Consider the following 19,846-nt stretch of genomic DNA (forward strand, 5'->3'; position numbering starts at 1 on the left):
GGGGGGGGGGAGTAGGATTAAAAATTAGAGCATAATATCTTTGCACTTTGCTTTTTTAGTCCCCTTATTAAATTTTGACTTCTGTTTGAGGAAAATAAATGAGAACAAAGAGTATGTTTAGAATATAGTTTTTGTGTTTTAAATTTGACTAATGAGCAAGTTTTAGCAGTTTCATTTGGTTCTGGTCAACCTGTGTTCAAAGTGTCAATTAACCAATAAATATTATGAAAAACAAGAGTCAGAAATGGTTACACTACTCTTGCTAATGAGCTGTTAATGAAATTGTGGTCAGGTGGGAATTGCAGACACTCTGGAATCCTGCCTTTTCCAGAAAATGAGCAGTAGTGGAGCTAAGGCTCTGACCCCTGAGAAACAGCTTCATTTAACTCTTTCACTCCTAATTTGCCAATTATGCTCCTCTTTATTATGAAGTTGAAGCTTCTTTTTGGTATCTCTAGGTTAACTTCAATTACAGTGAAAATTTTTAAAATGCATTTTTATTTGACTCAATTCCTTAAGTGGGTTTAGCGAGCTAGAGGAGCTATAGTTGTGCTGTGGTTTACTTTCAACTGCCTGACCTTTGCCCTTTCAGTAATTTCCTTTCTCTTCTAATTTTCTGGAGTGTTTTCTGAGTCTCCTTACCTCCAACATATACATAAACATATCAACAGTAGGACATTGAGTGGTCTAGCTAAAGGTTTTATAGGGATGAGGGGGAGTAGCGGGGTAGATGGGGGGAGCAGTCAACAGGGTCATTGAAAACCAGATTCCCAACATTGTAAAAGACCAAATGCTATGATTAAGGGGTTGTGCTGTACCTATTAGTAGCACTTATTGGGCCTTTTTCTAAGATTAGAAGGAACATGGGATACACTCAGAGTGGAGATGGAAGGGGCGCAGGGGTAATCCACCTGGTTAGGAAACAGGTACAGAAGCACATCACAGGTCTCTACCTGAAAGTAGCTCCCTTGCCCCCTTCTTCCTTGGTCACCTTTACTTTACCCCAAGACTTAATAAATTTTGCAACTCTGATTAGTTCCTTAGCCTGGTGGAAGAAATTACTTACTATGTGTGCTTAAAGGTATGATGCTGTGGGGAAGAAGGCTGATAGGTTTCCTAGTTTTTCTGGCCAAAACACTATCATCCTTTACTGCAATCTCAGCCTTCCCATTCCCTACTCATTCTTCTGGTTCAGACTTTCTTATATCTGATTAGGAGAATTATAATAACCTGCCAAATGGCCTCCCTGCTTCCTGCCTCCTTGTTTTATATACTGAGAGCCTCATGCTTAACAAGGAGTTACTTATTGCTTGCCTTAAAGCTGTTCTCTGGACTCAGAATTCCTTTTCTTTCTTTCTTGTTTTTGAGACAGACTCTTACTTTGTTGCCCTCGCTAAAGTGCTATGACTTCACAGCTCACAGCAACCTCAGACTCTTGAGCTTAAGTGATTCTCTTCCTCAGCCTTTCAAGTAGCTGGGACTACAGACGCCTGCTACAACACCCGGCTATTTTTAGAGATGGAGTCTCACTCTGTCTCAGGCTGGTCTTGAACCTGCGACCTCAGGCAGTCCACCCACCTTGGCCTCCCAGAGTGCTAAGATTATAGGTGTGAGCCACCATTGCACCTGGCCTGGACTCAGAATTCTAAGTGTCATCACCCCCACCATCATTTACTTCATAGCTCTCAATGCCAGGGATTAGTCTTGTTCATGGTTGTATCCTCCCCAATGCCTAAAACTATAGGTGGTCTCTCACTGGGCACCCAATAAGCTTTGGGAAGAAGAATGCCTGGAAAAGAGCAGGTTCTTGCTTAACTCTCAGTAAATGCTCATTGTCCATCCACTGAGAAAAGAGGCTCACCATGTTCTAAGTATAGTTACTTTGGGCCCTTGTCTTGATGACTGTCTAAGGCAGTGTGGTTCTCAACTTTCCTAATGCCGCGACCCTTTAATAAAGTTCCTCGTGTTGTGGTGACCCCAACCATAAAATTATTTTCGTTGCTACTTCATAACTGTAATTTTGCTACTGTAATGAATCGTAATATAAATATCTGATATGCAGGATGTATTTAGGCAACCTCTGTGAAAGGGTTGTTCGACCCCCAAAAAGGTCACGACCCACAGGTTGAGAACCTCTGGTCTAAAGTATCTCTCCCATTGTAACATAGGCAGTCGTCTTAGTAGCATTGATAGTCCTCCTTGAAGCAATCCTTGGAGAGCATTGCTCTTGTGAATTCTGTGTATAGAGGTTTAGAGTTGTCTGTCCTTGAGACTGAGAAGGAGATGGTGGTGTAGGAGATGAGATTTTGGAGAGCAGGTGTAGGAGGTGAGATTTTGGAGGGTGGTCCTAGGATGATGGAGGATAAGCTGCTAAGTAGCTGTTCCTTGAGAAAAAACTATAGAGTCTTTAGTTGTGAGGAGTCTTAATGAAGGTTAAGGATTTCTACCCCTGCTTAGAAGCTATGCCAGAGAACTCTTCTAAGGTCCTGCCTAGATTCTACATCCTGTGACTTAGAGTAAAAAATTGGTTTGGAGGATATTTATTTATTTTTCTCTGTTTATCATTGTTGAGTCCTTTTAAAAAATGCATAAATATGACTGTATTTGAGAATGACTCCTTATAGGCTTTGCTGTTCAAAAAAAAAAAAAGGTCTCTGCTTGTGATTTCCTTAAAAAAATAACAACATTAAGTATTGGTTCAGGGTTGAACACCCTAGAGAGGTTTGTTACTGGTTCTGTTCAAGTCCTGCCTTGGAGACAGGATAGAGGCTCATTTGTGTGAATCAGGGATCTTGCCAGGACTTGTTCGGGGGTTTTGAATAAAGAAGCAGGAAGATAAGGCTGTGGTAGTCATGGCAACCAGGCCTGTAAAGTCTCAGCTCTGACCATCCCTAGTTAGAGCTTGGCGGCCCCAGTGAGGTGAGTGGTATTGCTTCCTGTTCCATATTCTTTTTATTCCTTTTAATCTGGGGAAGGGGGAGCTTGCATTTGAATGGAGTTAAGTCCTACTGTGTGCCTGAGGCTAAACCTGAGCTGTGGCACAAGTAGTTGGTTCCTGGCCTTCAGAAACTCAGTGTAAAAGGGAGATTTTACTCCTGACACATACCTACAGGACTTGACAAATGAAATGTCTTTGCTTCATCTGGGTTGACATTTACTTCTATAGGGCTGTTCTGGGGCTGCTTTTCCTGATGCACTTTTTACTCCTTCTGAGCACTGACACAGTTCTTTTCCCATGTGTTCTTCACAACATGTAGCACATTAAGGAAAAAGTGGACATGATAAATTCTTTTCATTTGACACATAAGGGGGATGAAGATTCAGAAAGATAAATTTGGCTAAATTCAGCTGGTCATTAAAGACTGTTGAGTAGGGAGCAGAATTCCAGGGCTTATGGTGGCATGGTCAACCGTGGCAGCCTTTGGCTTTCTGCCATTGTGTCTGAGTATGACTCGAAGTCCCTGGAGTGGAAAGTTTCTGGGCAGGAGCTTACATAGGATGCCCCTAGCTCTCACAATTGCTGAAACAATTGGAGCATGAAATAAATAATAATAATGTTGGACCCATAGAGTAAAATATCCACAAGTTCATATTAATGTAAATAAATAGATGGAGGACAGTTTTCCCTTGCAGCGAAATTGCAATTAATAAATGTACAAGGAAGGAGAAAAGTTGAAAATCACCGTTAGATAATCAACACCGTGGTAATTGTTGCAGACAAATTCTCCTAATGATGTGCAGAAGTTTGAGGAGAAAAAGAATTTGTATAATCTGGAAGTATTTTTCCCTAGGAATGTGTTTTTAGTAACTCTGATTTTTTTTTTTTTAAGCATATCCACAATGTTATGTAACTACCCCCACTGTCTAAATCAGTCGTCCTCAAACTATGGCCCGCTTAGGACATTTATCCGGCCCCTTGGGTGTTTTTGCCACTGCTGCCTGTCCTGCTTAGCAGCCGACTCATCCCGGGGCCCACAGTCCAGCCCTCCACGGTCTGAGGGACAGTGAATTGGACCCCTGTTTAAAAAGTTGGAGGACCCCTGATAAATCCTAAATATTTTTATCACTCCAGAAAGGTATCCCAGACCCATTAGCAGTCACTCCCCATTTCCTCCCTTCCTTTAGTCCCTAAAGATGACTAATTTAACTCTTTCAAAGTTCATCCAAGTTGTAGCATTTATCAGTATGTCTTGTTCCTTTTAATCACCAAATAGTATTGTATTGTATGGATACACCACGTTTTATTTATTCATTTATCAATCAAGGGACATTTGGGTTATTTCCACATTTCAAGCTTATGAACATTCATATACAAGGTTTGTGTGAACATGTTTTTAGTTCTCTTGGGTATACACCTAGGTATGGAATTGTGTGATTCATATGGGTAACACTACATGTAACCTTTTGAGAAACTGCCAAACTAGAGGAGGAAAGTTTTACATGATTTTTGTTTACTACAGAGGAATAGCTCAGAAGAGACTGCCTTTGTTTGTTGATCAAATAGTATCACCACTAATAAAACATACTGACATCATGAACACTGATACGATACAATGGAAGAACATAGACATCATGCTAAGTAAAAGGCAGAAACAAAAAGCCATATATCTTATGATGCTTATATATGAAATGTCCAGAGTAGGTAAATTCACAGAAAGAGTAAATCAGTGGTCATTTTTTTTTTTTTGAGACAGAGTCTCACTCTGTCACTCTGAGTAGAGTGCTGTGACGTCCTAGCTCACAGCAACCTCAAACTCTTGGGTTCAAGTAATCTTCTAGCCTCAGCCTTCTGAGTAGCTGGGATTACAGGTGCCCATCACAATGCCCAGCTAGTTTGGGAAAGACCATCATTTCTTTGGTCTTTAAGCCAGGGATATAAGACTTCATTTAATCATGAGAAGATACCAGACAGTCCTGAGTAACTCATTGGTATTCCTCATGAGTGTCAGGGTGATGAAAAGAAAGACTTAGGAACTATTGCAGACTACAGGAAACTAGGAAGAAAAGCCCATATGAATCCAAAAACAAACACTCAAAAAAGGACATTAGTGGTGACCCTGGTAAGGTTTGTAAAAGATCTTTGGTTTGGTTGATCGTGTTACTTTCTCAGTTCTGATATTTGTACTATGGTTATGTAAGACATTAACATTGGGAAAGGCTGTGTGAAGGATATATGGAAATTGTCTGCACTATTTTTTATAAATTTTGTAAGTTTAAAGGTAGTTCAGAGTAAAAAATTAAAAACAATCCACGCTCAGCGCCTATAGCACAGTGGTTACAGCACCAGCCACATACCAAAGTTGGCGGGTTTGAACCCGGCCCAGGCCAGCTAACCAACAATGACAACTGCAACAAAAATATAGCCAGGGATTGTGGCGGGCTCCTGTAGTCCCAGCTACTGGGGAGGCTGAGGCAAGAGAATTGCTTGAGCCCAAGAGTTTGAGGTTGTGGTGAGCTGTGATGCCACGGCACTTGACTGAGGGTGACATGATGAGACTCAAAAAAAAAAGCAATCCAGTTATTTATTCTTGCTCACATGTCTGCGGATCAGCTAGATTTGGCAGATCATGGCTGGGCTCAGTGGGCCTTAGCACCAGTCTACAGTTTGGGTCCAGGTTTACTCATCCTTCCTGGGCCAAAAGCCTAGTAGTGGCATTTCTTCTCATGATAATGGCAAATACTGAGACCAAGCCAACCATGAAAGCACATTTCCAACATCTCTTTGTGACACATTTGGTAGCATCTCACTGGCCAAAGCGTGTACAACCTAAGTCCAAATTCAAGGCATGGGAAAGTACACTCTGCTGCTAGTAGAAGGAACTATGGGGTCTTTTGGGCAAAGGGTGACAGGAAGGAAGGAAGATAATTGGTAACGGTGTAGCAATCTACCATAGATTCTGTCCCCCTGGGAAAAGCAGGAGTTATTACCTGGGTCCTGGCCTGTGATTGAAATCAGTGACAGTCTAGGTAGGAGTCAAAACTCAAGCATGAGGTGGCTTTACTTAATATGAACACTATTTCCTCAAGCAGCGATACTCAGCCTTGGAGTCTGCTCCCTGGGAACCAGTGATGGGAAAACAGATATTGTGGGTTTTGCAGGACTGTACCTTTCTGGATCCCGATATTATTTTCTCCTTAACTCCTTGCCCTCCACCTTTTGTTCCCTAACTCTTTACCTAATGTCTCTCATGACTTCTCTTTGCTCTGATTTGCTCTGTCCCAATGTTCTGGTCCATTTCTTTCCTTCAGAGGGCCCCTAGAAGTATGCAGGTCAGATCATAAACTCTCTTTTCAGCTTGGCCCAGCCTTTCCTCCAGTGGGGTAGAAAGATTTGAAATACTGTATTTTCTGTTGCTTCTGCCACTGCTGCTGCCATTAATGGTTTTGTGTATTTTAAATGAGCGTAACCTGTATGTTGAGTTAAAGTTGCTGTGGTTGCTCTTGCTTCCTGTTGTGGCTTATATGAAGTGAGTAATTTTGGAATTTTTCCCCAAATAAATTGATTCACACGCGATCTTAGTCTCTACTTTGGCTAGCTTAGCATGGTTTAACCTGCTATATCTGAAACTGACAAACTCAAATAAAATTTTTCCTATTCTAACTTTAACCAAAAGTCTGAAAATTGAAGTTCCCATTATTATTAACTAGTATTAGTATCATTATTACTTAAAATAACTGTTTTGAGTCTACCTGCCCTGGTGAAAATTTTTGTGGGTCTTTCTACCATACCTTTAGATCACTTACGATTTCTTCTCTTTCATTTAAAAGTTTTCTTTCTTCTTCTTCTTTTTTTTTTTTTTTTGAGACAGAGTCTCACTATGTTGCTCTTGGTAGAGTGCCGTACCTCAAACTCTTGAGCTTAAGCAATTCTCTTGCCTCAGCCTCCCAAGTAGCTGGGACTACAGATGCCTGCCACAATCCCTGGCTATTTTTTTGTTGCAATTGTCATTGTTGTTGAGCTGGCCCGGGGCCGGTTTTGCATCCGCCAGCCTCCGTGTATGTGGCTGGCACCACAACCACTGTGCTATGGGCATCAAGCTTCATTTAAAAATTTTCACTCAGCAAATAATTATTGAGAGTTCACTGTATGCTAGGCCATGTGATAGGCCCTGAGGATAAAATGATGAGCAGTTATACTAACCAGATAAATTTTTAAAACTAAAATGTAACTCTTGGGCAGCACTCGTAGCTCAGTGGGTAGGGCACTGGCCACATACACTCAGGCTGTGGGCTTGAACCTGGCCTTGTCCAGCTAAACAGTGACAACTGTAACAAAAAAATAGCTGGGTGTTGTGGCAGATGCCTGAAGTCCCAGCTACTTGGGAGGCTGAGGCAAGAGAATCACTTAAGCCCAAGAGTTGGAGGTTGCTATGAGCTGTGATGCCATGGCACTCTACCCAAGGTGACATTGTGAGACTGTCCCCAGAAAAAAATAAATTAAAATAAAATGTAACTCTTGATTGTGGTAAGTGCTATAAAAAAAGGAGTCATCGGGCGGTGCCTGTAGCTCAAAGGAGTAGGGCGCCAGCCCCATATGCTGGAGATGGTGGGTTCAAACCCAGCCCCGGCCAAAAAAAGAAAGAAAAAAGAAAGGAGTCATGGTGTCTTTGGGAGCAGACATATCTAGTCTGAGAAAATAGAGGCTGCTCTCAGATGGGACCTCTAGTGGGGATCAGAAGGATGAGGAGATGGAGGCTGGGGTCAGAAAGAGGACTCTGGGCAAATGGAACAGCAGGTAAAATGGCCCCCTGGTAGGAGGGAGGATGATTCTGTCATAGAATAGAAAAAGGCCAACATACCTAGAATATAGGAAATGAGAGGTGGACAAGGCTGGAGAGGCAAGCTGGGCCAATACTATTGATGAGGATTTCATCTTTATCCTAATAGTAGAAAGCCATGAAAGGTGTGAAGAGAGGAATGACATGGATTTATGTGTTGTTTTTTTTTTTTTTTGAGGCAGAGTCTTACTTTGTCACCCTTCATAGAATGCCATGGTGCCATAGCTCATAGCAACCACAAACTCCTAGGCTTAAGCAATTTTCTTGCCTCAGCCTCCCAAGTAGCTGGGACTACAGGTGCTTGGCTAGTTTTAGAGATGAGGTCTTGCTCTGGTTCAGGCTGATGAACCTGAGAGCTCTAGTAATCCACCTGCCTTGGCCTCCCAAGTGCTGGGATTAAAGGCATGAGCCACTGCGCCCAGCTAGATGTATGTGTTGAAGAAATAAAAATAACTGGCTTGGCGCCTGTGGCTCAAGCGACTAAGGTGCCAGCCACATACACCTAAGGTGGTGGGTTCGGATCCAGCCCGGACCCGCCAAACAACAATAATGGCTGCAACCAAAAAATAGCTGGGTGTTGTGGCGGGCACCTGTGGTCCCAGCTACTTGGGAGGCGGAGGCAGGAGACTCGCTTGAGCCCAGGAGTTGGAGGTTGCTGTGAGCAATGAAGCCATAGCACTCTACCCAAGGGGACAGCTTGAGGCTCTGTGTCAAAAAAAAAAAAAAAAAGAACAGTTGGATTGGGAAGTAAGAGTGATATGGGAGGCCAGTTGGTAGGCTATGATGGGGTCCGAATGAGAGATGGTGATGGTTTGGATAAAAGCAGTGGTGGGAGGATGGAGACACATAGGAAAAATCAACAGGCTTTGGAGACAGATTAGCTGTAGAGGCAACAGAGTAGAAGGGAATGTCAAGGTTGATCTATTTAGCTTTTAGCAAGGAAAAGACTATGTTGTATGAAGTTACCTCTTCCCCATGACCATAGGAACAGGTTAAAAGTTGCCTGTTCTTTGTTGTTCTTGTCAGTATTTGGCCTCATCTCCTCCCAGAACCATTTTCCTCAGTCATTTAGTTTTATTTTCCTATACTAAGAAAATAAATCCAGGCTTCCTGCTGGTACAACAAACCTGCAGCCCCCATAGCTTTTCCAGTTCTGCCAACCTGGTCTACTCCTTGACTGCTGTGGCCTGTCAGTTTCTATGTTGAGAAAACAGAATAATTTAATTAGGGAGATGTTGGTCTCGAGATTCAAGTGTGTATCCTCTCACCTACTTTGCCTCATTCCCTTACAGAGTTCCGTATAGATTAGTCCCACATTGCGCAGAGTTCCCTATAGATTAGTCCCATATTGAGACTGCTGCCTGTTTTGATATGACCCAAAAGCTAAATTGGTTTCTACATTTTTTAATGGTTGGGAAAAAGGAGTATATATGGGTGGTATGTGTGTTTGAAGGCACACAAATGGGAAGGATTGAGGACGTAAGAGAGCATAGCAGAGTCTAGTCTTCATGAACCAATAAGCTGCTGGTTTATTAGTTAGCTGTTCCATCCCAGTGGCCCTCCAAGTACCCTATACCTCATGAGGCTTTTCTCTTCTTGGCTTTTAGGTCAGGCTGTCCCCGCAGGATCCCACGTGCGGCTGAATCTTCAGACTGGGGCAAGAGAGGTGAAACTCCAATATGAGAACAAGATGCAAAATAATTTGAAGGGGTTGAAAAAAGGCAAAAGGTACAGTGTCAATCCTAGAGACTGGGAGACTAAGTGATGACATTGATTTTGTAATACTAAAAGTGCTACCCAAATTCACATGGCTTTTTTTTTTAATTTTAAATTTAATAGCGTAGAATTTGTGATAAATCTGTCAGAGGTTTATGGAAGTTTACTTCTGCAATCTTTGGCTTCTGCAAACTTTAAATAGTTTGCAAGGCAAATTGATGCTTTGTAAAAGGCTATAGGAGGAATGCTTAAGCTGCTTTAAAAATGAAGCTATTTTTCCCAGTGCTTTAGGAGCACCCATTTGAATCTCAACGATTAATGTGCTGATTACAGATGAGTCATCTATTCATTAAAACAGGCCTGTTAGGTCTTCTGCTGTGCAATAATACTTCCTTGGTGAACAATAAAATTGCATTTTAAAGTCTTTAATTCAGACTAACTTTTCCTCTTGTTAGTATTAAAATAGGCTGTCTTATAGTATGAAAGGAGAAGCTACTGCAGTTCTCCGGTGGTTAGAGGTTTCCTTAGTTTTAAATCACTAGTTCATATTTTAGATTATAGAGAATTCAGTCTTTATTTATCTGTTTGTTGTCTTGAATTAACAAATTTTCTTTGGTTGGTATTTCCTGAATGAGAGGAAGGAGGTTGAGGCATAGGTTTGTCCTGGATGCTAGACTTGTACAGTTTAAAAGTATAAATACTAGCCATGAGGTTTCTATCACAGGGATCAATGAATTACAGCCTATGGGCCATATTGGGCATTCTGCCTGTTTTGATCTGATCTGAAAGCTAAACTGGTTTTTACATTTTTAATTTTATTTATTTAGTGTAGTTTTTGGCCGGGGCTGGGTTTGAACCCGCCACCTCTGGCATATGGGGCCGGCGCCTTACTCTTTTGAGCCACAGGGGCTACCTTTGGTTTTTACATTTTTTAATGGTTGGGAAAAAAGCAAAAGAAGAATAATATTTCATGACTCATGGAAATTTAAATGAAATTCAGATTTCAATGTCCATAAAGTTTTATTGGAACATAGCTATGTTCATTTGTTTACAAATTGTCTATGGCTGCTTTCTTGCTACAATGACAGAGTTGATTAGCTGGGATAGACACCATAATAAGGCTAACAAAACCTAAAATATTATCTAGTCATTATAGTTTGCTGACCTGTTCTAAAACATACTGGGAATTAATCAAGGATTAATGAATGGGGTTAGTGTTACTCAGTCCTTGGATTTTTATAATTTTAATAATATTTTGCAGTTAGGTATGAATCAGAAATGGAGCTTAAAGACCAAGTTCTCACTTAGTCTTTTCCTTGATACCCCTGACAGACAGTATTTTTGCTGATTCATGTGTACCTTTGTCAGGTGGCACACATGGTCCCACAGTACAGCCTGTTTAGATTTGGGCAGTTTTCACTGTTGGAAAATTAGGTTTTTTACTGGGATAGAGTCATTTTTCCTTATGGTCACGAAAATTGAGAAGGATCTTTCATCTTCCTTCACATCTCCAGAGAGGCCTGGGGCAGCCCACATCATATGATTACTCTTCTCACAACCATCTAAGAAATAATAAGATATCATTGTTGCAGCCTCTGCCAACATTCCTCCATCCTCTGCACAGATATACACATATATATCAGCATCTCAAAGCACTTTCAGGAAGTCTTTTCTCACATCTAATCCAAAAATTTTTTTTTCTTTTTTTTTTTTTTTGAGAGAACAGAGTCTTACTTTGTTGCCCTTGGTAGAGTGCCATGATGTCACAGCTCACAGCAACCTCAAACCCTTGGGCTCAAGTGATTCTCTTGCTTCAGCCTCCCAAGTAGCTGGGACTACAAGTGCCAGCCACAACGCCTGGCTATTTTTAGAGATGGGGTCTCACTCTTGCTCAGGTTGGTCTCTTGTTCAGGCTGATCTCAAACCTGTGAGCTCAGGCAATCCACCCACCTTCACCTCGCAGAGTGCTAGGATTCCAGGTGTAAGCCACTGTGCCCAGCTAGTCCAAGTCTTATTTTCTGAGGGAAAAAGCTGATATTTTTTTCTTGGCCCAAGAATATTGAGTTAGGAACTCAATTAATTTGGAATTTCTCTATTTTCTGGTTTTTATACCACGTAAAGTTACTTCTCTACTACCTGACTGTAGATCATCAGTAGGAGCACTTATTGCTTTTTCTGCTGCGCTTACCTTTTCAGAATAGAAAGCAGAGTCTGTAGAAACACACCACAAAGGAGAAATACTTGTCCTGTGGACCATATTGGGACTGCTATCTGTATTGTTTGCTACCTGTTTACTTTTCTCCTTTGAAGTGTTTGTGAGGACTCTGCCCTATAGTGGGTTTCAGGATATGCTGGACATTTCCTCTTCCTTCTCAGTGTTTATAGCTAGTGGCTATTCAATCTGAACCAAAGCCCAAAGGCATTGACACCATAGTGTGGACATTCAACACTGTGAGCTCAGAGAAACTCTGGCTGCCATTGGTGGACTTTTTCCTCTTGAAATGGAGCTCTTCCAATTTCACTTCATGTCTTCCTGGCTTCTTAGCCCTGGAATGGGAACAGAGGCCTAAAGGCAGGCCTCATTCCCTGAAATTGTTATACTTACCTGCTAATTCTGTTTTGGAGGACAAAATCTGCAGCTTCCCAGCAGATTGTTAGAGAAGTTAGTGATCCCACAAAGTTAAGAGTGCTTGGCTTAGAGCAGTGTTTTTCATATTTGTTTTGTCTCACAGCACACTTGAACCCATAGTTAAACTTTTGCAGCACACTTAAATTATGTTGGTTAAAAAAAGTGTTAAAGAATATGCTTTGAACTTATTTCAAAAACAATTTAATTATGATCTTTAAAATTCATGGCACACTGGTTGAAAAATCACTGACCTAAAGTGAGGTGGGGATATCCTTTAAGCCTAACGCATGGCAGCTTCTCCACTAGTGTTGCCAGCCATACTGCAAACTACAGCTACAAGGCCTATGAACTCTAAGGCCTGGGACACAGACACTGACTCTAGCTTGTCTCAGAAGATTCTCTTGGCATTGCCTGTCTTTAGTGCATATTTGGTTCCTAGCAACATTTTTTTCACTTTCTATTTGTGCTTTAGGCATTGTCATCTCCACCGGTTTTAGTCCATTTTCCTGTCAACATCTCCATAGTACAGTTCTCTTTTGCCCTGGAATAACCAGTTCCTTTGAGTCTTCCTCCCATGTTTGAAGGGCTGAGGGACAAATTACATTCAGGTTGTACCATTTTGGGGTAAGCCATTATCAAGGTCCAATATGGTGTTAGTGGTTACGTGGTTAGGCCAAGGAAAGGGCCATTTACTTGCTCCATTCACTTATTTCACAAAAGACTGATATTGAGTGCCCATATGCCAGGTATTGGGGATACAGTAATAAACAAAACAGGCAAATATGGAAGCTGGCAGACAGAAAACCAGGTAAACATTCCAGAAAGATAATGACAGGTTGTGATGATGACTGGGGAAGAAATAAACAAGGTGAGACTGCTTTAGATAGGATGATTTGGGAAGGCCTCACCAAGATAATTGGACTGAGACCTAAAGAAGGAGCTAGATTTAGCCATGCAAAGGTTTGAGTTTATAGGTTTTTAGGGGTTTGAGCGTTTCAGACAGATGGAACAGCAATGAATCCCTACATTTGTCAAGGAAAAGGCTTTGTAAAGTTTGAGAAACAGGCAAATGATCAGGGTATCTAGAGAAGAGGACAAAGAAGACTGATAGGAAATGGTATTAGAGAGGTCCACAGGGGCCAGATCATGTGAAGTTCCAAGGAATGTGGGTTTTTTTTTTTCTCTTTTTTGAGACAGGGTCTTGCTCTGTTGCCAAGGCTAGAGTGCAGTGGTATGATCATAGCCGATTATAGCCTCAAACTCCTGGGCTCAAGTGATTCCCCTACTTCAACTTCCTGAATAGCTAGGAATATAGGTGTGCACCACCATGGTTGGCTAATTATTTTTTTTTAATTTTTTGTAGAGATGAGGTCTCATTGTGTTGCTCTGGCAGGTCTCAAATTCCTAGCCTGAAGTGATCCTCTGAGCCTTCCAAAGTGGCAGGATTATAGGCATTAGCTACCTGCCTTGAACATGTTGAGTGATCTTCATTCACCTTTAATTGTAATGGAATGCCATTGGTGGATTTTAGGCAGGAGAATGATTTAATGTAGTACAGGTTAGCAAGATAACTCTAGTTGCTATGTGTCTGGAGAAGAGATTAAAGGTGGACAGAAGAAGCACAGAGATAATTAGGATATCATTTCAGTAGATCAGAACATAATGGTAGCTTAGTCTAGGGGTTCGTAATGGAGAGTGAATATATTTGGAGGTAGAGCCAATAGGACTTCCAATTCAGATGTAGGGGTTGAAGGAAGATAGAGGATATTCAGGATAAAATCTCATTTTGAGCAACTGAGTGTTTGGCGGTACCATTTATTAAAATAGAAAAGATGAGAGGGGTACAGATTTATAGAGAGAAGAATCAAGATCTAGATTAAGTTTGAGATACTTGGTTCCATACCTGAGTTCAGCTACTTGAGAGGCTGAGGCAAGAGAATTGCTGAAGCCCATGAGTTTCAGTTTGCTGTGAGCTGTGAGGCCATGGCACTATACCGAGGGCAACATAGTGAGACTCTGTCTCAAAAAAAGTTTGAGGTACTTATTCACATCTGATAAGTTACATAGTTGTATATGAGTCTGGTTGGTGATCATTGGAGAACTTTGGTCTGCAGATGTAAATTTGGGTATCACTAGCATACAGCTGTTTAAAAATAACTAAGGGAGGAGGTAGAAATGGAGAAGAGAAGATTGTCCAGACCTGAACTCAGAAGCATTACAGGTTATATTGTTGAAGTAGGAGGTGAAGAACCAGCAAGAAGTGGAGGAATAAGGAAGGGGAAGAACCCAGAGAGTGTGGCAACAAGAAGGCAGGAAATGAGACTGTTTCAAGAAGGGAGGGTGAACTGTGTAAATGCTGCTGGGGGGGTTGAGGAACATGAAGTAAGAGAAGGGTCTGTTGGATTTCCTCATCAGTTTTTTATTTTTATTTGTTTTTTGACAGAGTCTCTCTTTGTCACCCTCCATAGAGTGCTGTGGTGTCATAGCTCACAGCAACCTCAAACTTCTGGGCTTTAGCAATTCTCTTGCCTCAGCCTCCCCAGGTAGCTGGGACTACAGGTGTCCGCCACAACACATGGCTATTTTTAGAGACGAGGTCTCGCTCTGGCTCAGGCTGGTCTCAAACCTGTGAGCTCCAGGCAATCCACCCACCTTGGCCTCCCAAGTGCTGGGATTAGAGGCGTGAGCCACTGCGCCTGGCCTTATCATTAGTTATTGATGATCTTGGTGAACAGTGTGAGTAGAGTTAGAGAACATGATCCAGATTGGAGGAAATGGCAACATAAATAGGAGTCAAGAAGATAAGGATTGTGAGTGAAGACAATGTGTTCATAAATGCATTTACTCTGAATGAGAGCAGAAAAATGGCACCAAAAGATTGTTAATATGCTGACAGGAATAATCCAGAGGGAGGGAGAAATGATGCAGGCAGGAGGGAGCAGTATAATTATGGAAGTTAAAACTTTCTTAAGGGCAGTGGCATCTAGAACATAAGTTGATAGGAGCAGGGACACTGCCATCCATTATGGTGGAAGGCAACATAGAGAACATAGGTTTTGGTGCAGATTGTCTTAGAAAGCTTATGGTGAGAAGATGAAGTTTTTTTTTGAGACAGAGTCTTAAGCTGTCACCCTGGGTAGAGTGTCGTGGCGTCACAGCTCACAGCAACCTCCAACTTGGGCTCAAGCAATCCTCTTGCCTCAGTTTTTCTATTTTTAGTAGAGACAGTGTCTTGCCTTTGCTCAGGCTGGTCTTGAACTTGTGAGCTCAAGCAGTCCACTCGCCTCAGCCTCCCAGAGTGCTAAGATTACAGGTGTGAGCCCCCGTGCCCAGCCAGTAAGACAAAGTTTTTCACGATAACATCTGTTTTCTCAGTGAAGAATGAAGTGAGAAGAGCAGCGGACAATGGTTGTGTGTGTTTGCACTTGCACATGTACACTTGTGCTACTGTAGTCAGGACTGAGAGTGGGCAGTGATAGTGGCAGTGCTCTCAAGAATGGGAGCAGGGGAATTAAGGCAGTAAACAGATACAAGGTGCAATGGGATTGGTCTTAACCAAGTCTTAGAGGAGGGAAGAGATAATCTGTTCAAGCTATGGTTCCCTCTTGTGAGTGGAGGCGGGGAAGTGGCATCCTCATGCAGTTGGCAGTGGGTGATGTTCTGGGAGGAGAGATTCACAATTTTCTCCCCTACTTTGTAGGATTTTGGTACCAGTTTCTATGAAATATTACTTTTAAGGGATTAACACACTACCTGACACATGGTTAAGTGCTCAATAAATGGGACTTACTAGCTGTTGTTAGTTTAAGAGGACTGAGGCTAGAGAAGACAAGTCTTTTTCTTAAGGTCCTAAATGGTCTCTAGTGTGAATGAAAGAGTGAATGAGTGAAGATGAATGTCTGTGGCTTGGTTTAGCTCCAGTGGTCTTTGTGAGGATACCAGTCTAATCTTTGGTAGTTTACTGAGATGGCACCCACATTGACTCTTTCTTCTTCCCTTTGGAGGCTCACTGTGGAATATGGCTGGCCTTGATTCTACTCCTTCGTATCTCAAACCCATTCTTATGTTGTATGGACACATATTTCCTGTTTCTTCTCTGTGCTCAGAGATTGATTTTATGGCATGAAACTATCCAACCCATTTTTGTGATGACAGGGTGGCTCTTCAAATCAGTTCAGATACATGCTGCAGAGCTCTGGTCCCTGTTGTCTCTTTTCCCAGAAGAATATAAATAAAGATACATATTACTCCCTGTGTCTGTGCCCACTGCCCCCTAGGATGTCCTGCCCTGGCATATGCTTAGGGGCAGCATTACACAGACATTCCAGGCTTATTTCTGCCTGAGCAGCTGGCTGAGAGTTCTCTGTCCACGATTGGCTTCTCTCTGCCCTAAGCCATTTCTTCTTTTATGAAATAACCTCATCTTCAGCTGTGTCTTTCCTCCTCTAGGTTAAAAGTAAGGTCAGTCTATTGGACCCTTGGCTGACTGAAGGTAAAGGTATGATAGTACATACACTCAGTATTAGAGTGGCCTGGCCTAGCCCACCTCGGGGTGCTCGCCAGGGTCATTTTCTTTCCTGGAGAATATAGTGCCTCCCTCTTCACTCTCAGCTTTTCTTTGAACAGGCTGGACATCAACACCAACACCTACACATCTCAGGACCTTAAGAGCGCACTGGCAAAATTAAAGGAGGGAGCAGAAATGGAAAATTCAAAGGAAGACAAGGTACGTGATGGTTTTTCCTATTAGCATAAGCCTACAGCATGGCCTTGGTGTTTTTGTAGTGAAGGAAATCACTTTTTCCAGAAACTTTTGTAATAAATATGGGATAATAATATCATAAACTAATTTAAAGGGCGTTAATGACAAATAAGAAAACCTTTGTGGACTATTTAAAAAACAAAAAATAGTGCTGATTCTTCCCAACCATGAGTATGGTATGTTCTTCCATTTGTTAACATTTTCTGCTATTTTTCTCAGGGTTTCATAGTTCTCTTTATAGAGATCTTTCACATACTTTGTTAGATATATTCCCAGGTAGTCCATACTACCCAAAGCAATCTACAAATTTAATGCAATCTCCATCAGAGCACCATTGTCAGACTTTAAAAAACTTGAAAAAAATAGTACTTAGTTTTATATAATGTGATGAAGAAAACCCCCAAATAGCCAATACAATTCTTAAAAATGAAAACAAATCTGGAGGTATCACGTTACTAGACTTCAGTTTATACTACAAAGCTGTAGTGATCAAAAACATCATGGCACTAGCACAAAAACAGAGACATAGATCTGTGGAATAGAATAGAAAATGAACCTAGCCACATATCATCATTTGATCTTTGATAAGTGTAACAAAAACATACATTGGAGAAAAGAATTCCTATTTAACAAATAGGAGAACTGGTTAGCCACTTGTAGAAGACTGAAACTTGACACACATCTCTCACCTCACCACTAACAAAAATTGATTCTCACTGGATTTAAATTTAAAGAGAGTGTGAGGAAAATGCTTGAAAATACTGCCCTGGGAAAATATTTTATGAGTAAGACCCCCCTGGAAATTGCAGCAACACCAAAAATAAATAACTGGCGTTTGATCTAGCTAAAAAGCTTCTGCATAGGTAAAGGTACTACAACCAAAGCAAACAGCCTTCAGAAGGGGAGAAGATTTTTGCATATTATGAATCCAACAAAAGTCTGATAACTAGAATCTACAGAGAACTCAAATTAATAAGAAAAGAACAAACAACTCCATTTCTTTGTGAACAAGAGATTTGAATAGAAACTTCTCTGAAGATGACAGACAAATGGCCAACACATGAACAAATGCTCATTGGCTGGATGCCCTTCGCTCAGTGGGTAGTGTACTGGACACATGCTCCGGGGCTGCTAAACAAAAAAACCCAGCGAGGTGTTGTGGTGGGCGCCTGTAGTCCCAGCTACTAAGGAGGCTGAGACAAGAGAGTCACTTGAGCCCAAGAGTTTGAGGTTGCTGTGAGCTATGATGCTGTGGCACTCTACCAAGGATGACAGAGTGAGACTCTGTCTCAATAAAAAAAGAAGAAAAAAAATGAGAAAAAATGTCCATTGTCTTTGATCATCAGAGAAATGCAAATCAAAACCACTTTGAGATATCACCTAATTCCAATAAGATGAGCCCACATCGCAAAGTCCCAAAATTGCAGATGCTGGTGTGGATATAGAGAGAAGGGAACACGTCTACATTGCTGGTGGGGTTGCAAACTATTACAACCTTTATGGAAAGAAATATGGCGAATTCTCAAAGAACTAAAAGTTGACCTTCAAGTAAAGCAAACAGACAACTTTCAGAATGGAAGATTTTTGCAGGTTATGCTTCTGACAAAGGTCTGATAACTAAAATACACAGAGAACTCAAACTAATCAATAAGAAAAGAACAAATAACCCCGTTTCTATGCAGGCAAGAGACTTGAACAGAAACTTCTCTGATGAAGACAAGCACATGGCCTACAAACGCATGAAAAAATGCTCATCATCTGGGTGGTGCCTATGGCTCAAAGGAGTAGGGTGCCCGCCCCATATACCGGAGGTGGCGGGTTCAATCCTGGCACCGGCCAAAAACTGCAAAAAAAAAAAAAAAAAAAATGCTCATCATCTTTAATCATCAGAGAAATTCAAATCAAAACCACTTTGAGATATCATCTAACTCCAGTAAAGTTAGCCCACATAACAAAATCCCAAAACTATAGATGTTGGCATGGATGTGGAGAAAAGGGAATACTTCTTCACTGCTGGTGGGAATGCAAGCTCATACTACCTTTTTGGAAAGAAGTTTAGAGAACACTCAAGGAACTAAAAGTAGATTTACTGTTTGATCCTGCAATTCTTCTACTAGGTATATACCCAGATGATCAAAAATTACTTTACAACAAAGACATTTGCACCAGAATGTTTATTGTAACCCAGTTCATAATTGCCAAGACATGGAAACAGCCCGAGTGCCCATCCACCCATGAATGAATTAACAAATTGTGGTATATGTATACCATGGAATACTATGCAGCTATAAAAAAGGATGGAGACTTCATGTCTTTTATGTTTACCTGAATGGAGCTAGGACATATTTTTCTTAGTAAAGCATCTCAAGAATGGAAAAAAAGTATCCCATGTACTCAGTACTACTATGAAATCAATATATAATCACCTACACACTCATATGAATGGCAAAACATAACTATAGTCCAGAAAGTAGAAGAGGAGAGAGATGGGAGGGGATGGGAAATGCAGGAGGAGGGAGGGTATTTGGGGGGACCTCACCTAATGTGCATGATGCATTGGTACATTTCAAAACTATTAAGAAAAGAGTATAATCGTGGTAGATGTATTAATCAGTTCAATGTAAGCATTTTACATTATATATCAAATCAGTACACTGAACCCCATATATGCATCAATGTATATAGATATGATTTTATTAAAACAAAACAAAATGGAATGAATGAATGAATGAAAACGAAAAATAAATAAAAGTTGACTTTCCCTTTGATCCTGCAATCCCATTACTAGGTATCTACCCAGAAGAATAAAATCATCTTACCACAAAGACATTTGCACCTGGCTGGGCACCCATTGCTCAGTGGTTTGGGCGCTGGTCACATACACTGGGGCTGGCAGGTTCAAAACTGGTCTGGGCCTGCTAAACAACAAAGACCAACTGCAACAAAAAAGCATCCGGGCAT

The 19,846-nt window shown here is 41.3% G+C and overlaps 1 protein-coding gene across 2 annotated transcripts in view; it reads left to right on the forward strand.

The window, feature by feature from the left end:
- SIL1 (SIL1 nucleotide exchange factor) overlaps positions 1–19,846 on the forward strand; it is a 258,671-nt gene that overhangs the window by 153,641 nt on the left and 85,184 nt on the right. For both annotated transcript variants that reach the window (XM_003782152.3, XM_012808719.2), the window contains exons 4-5: positions 9,386–9,506; positions 16,750–16,849. In XM_003782152.3, coding sequence (XP_003782200.1) covers positions 9,386–9,506; positions 16,750–16,849 — 221 coding nt within the window. The remainder of the gene's footprint in view (positions 1–9,385; positions 9,507–16,749; positions 16,850–19,846) is intronic.

Source organism: Otolemur garnettii, unplaced genomic scaffold (assembly GCF_000181295.1).
Source record: "Otolemur garnettii isolate 467f Iridium unplaced genomic scaffold, OtoGar3 scaffold00003, whole genome shotgun sequence".
Taxonomy (NCBI): Eukaryota; Metazoa; Chordata; class Mammalia; order Primates; family Galagidae; genus Otolemur; species Otolemur garnettii.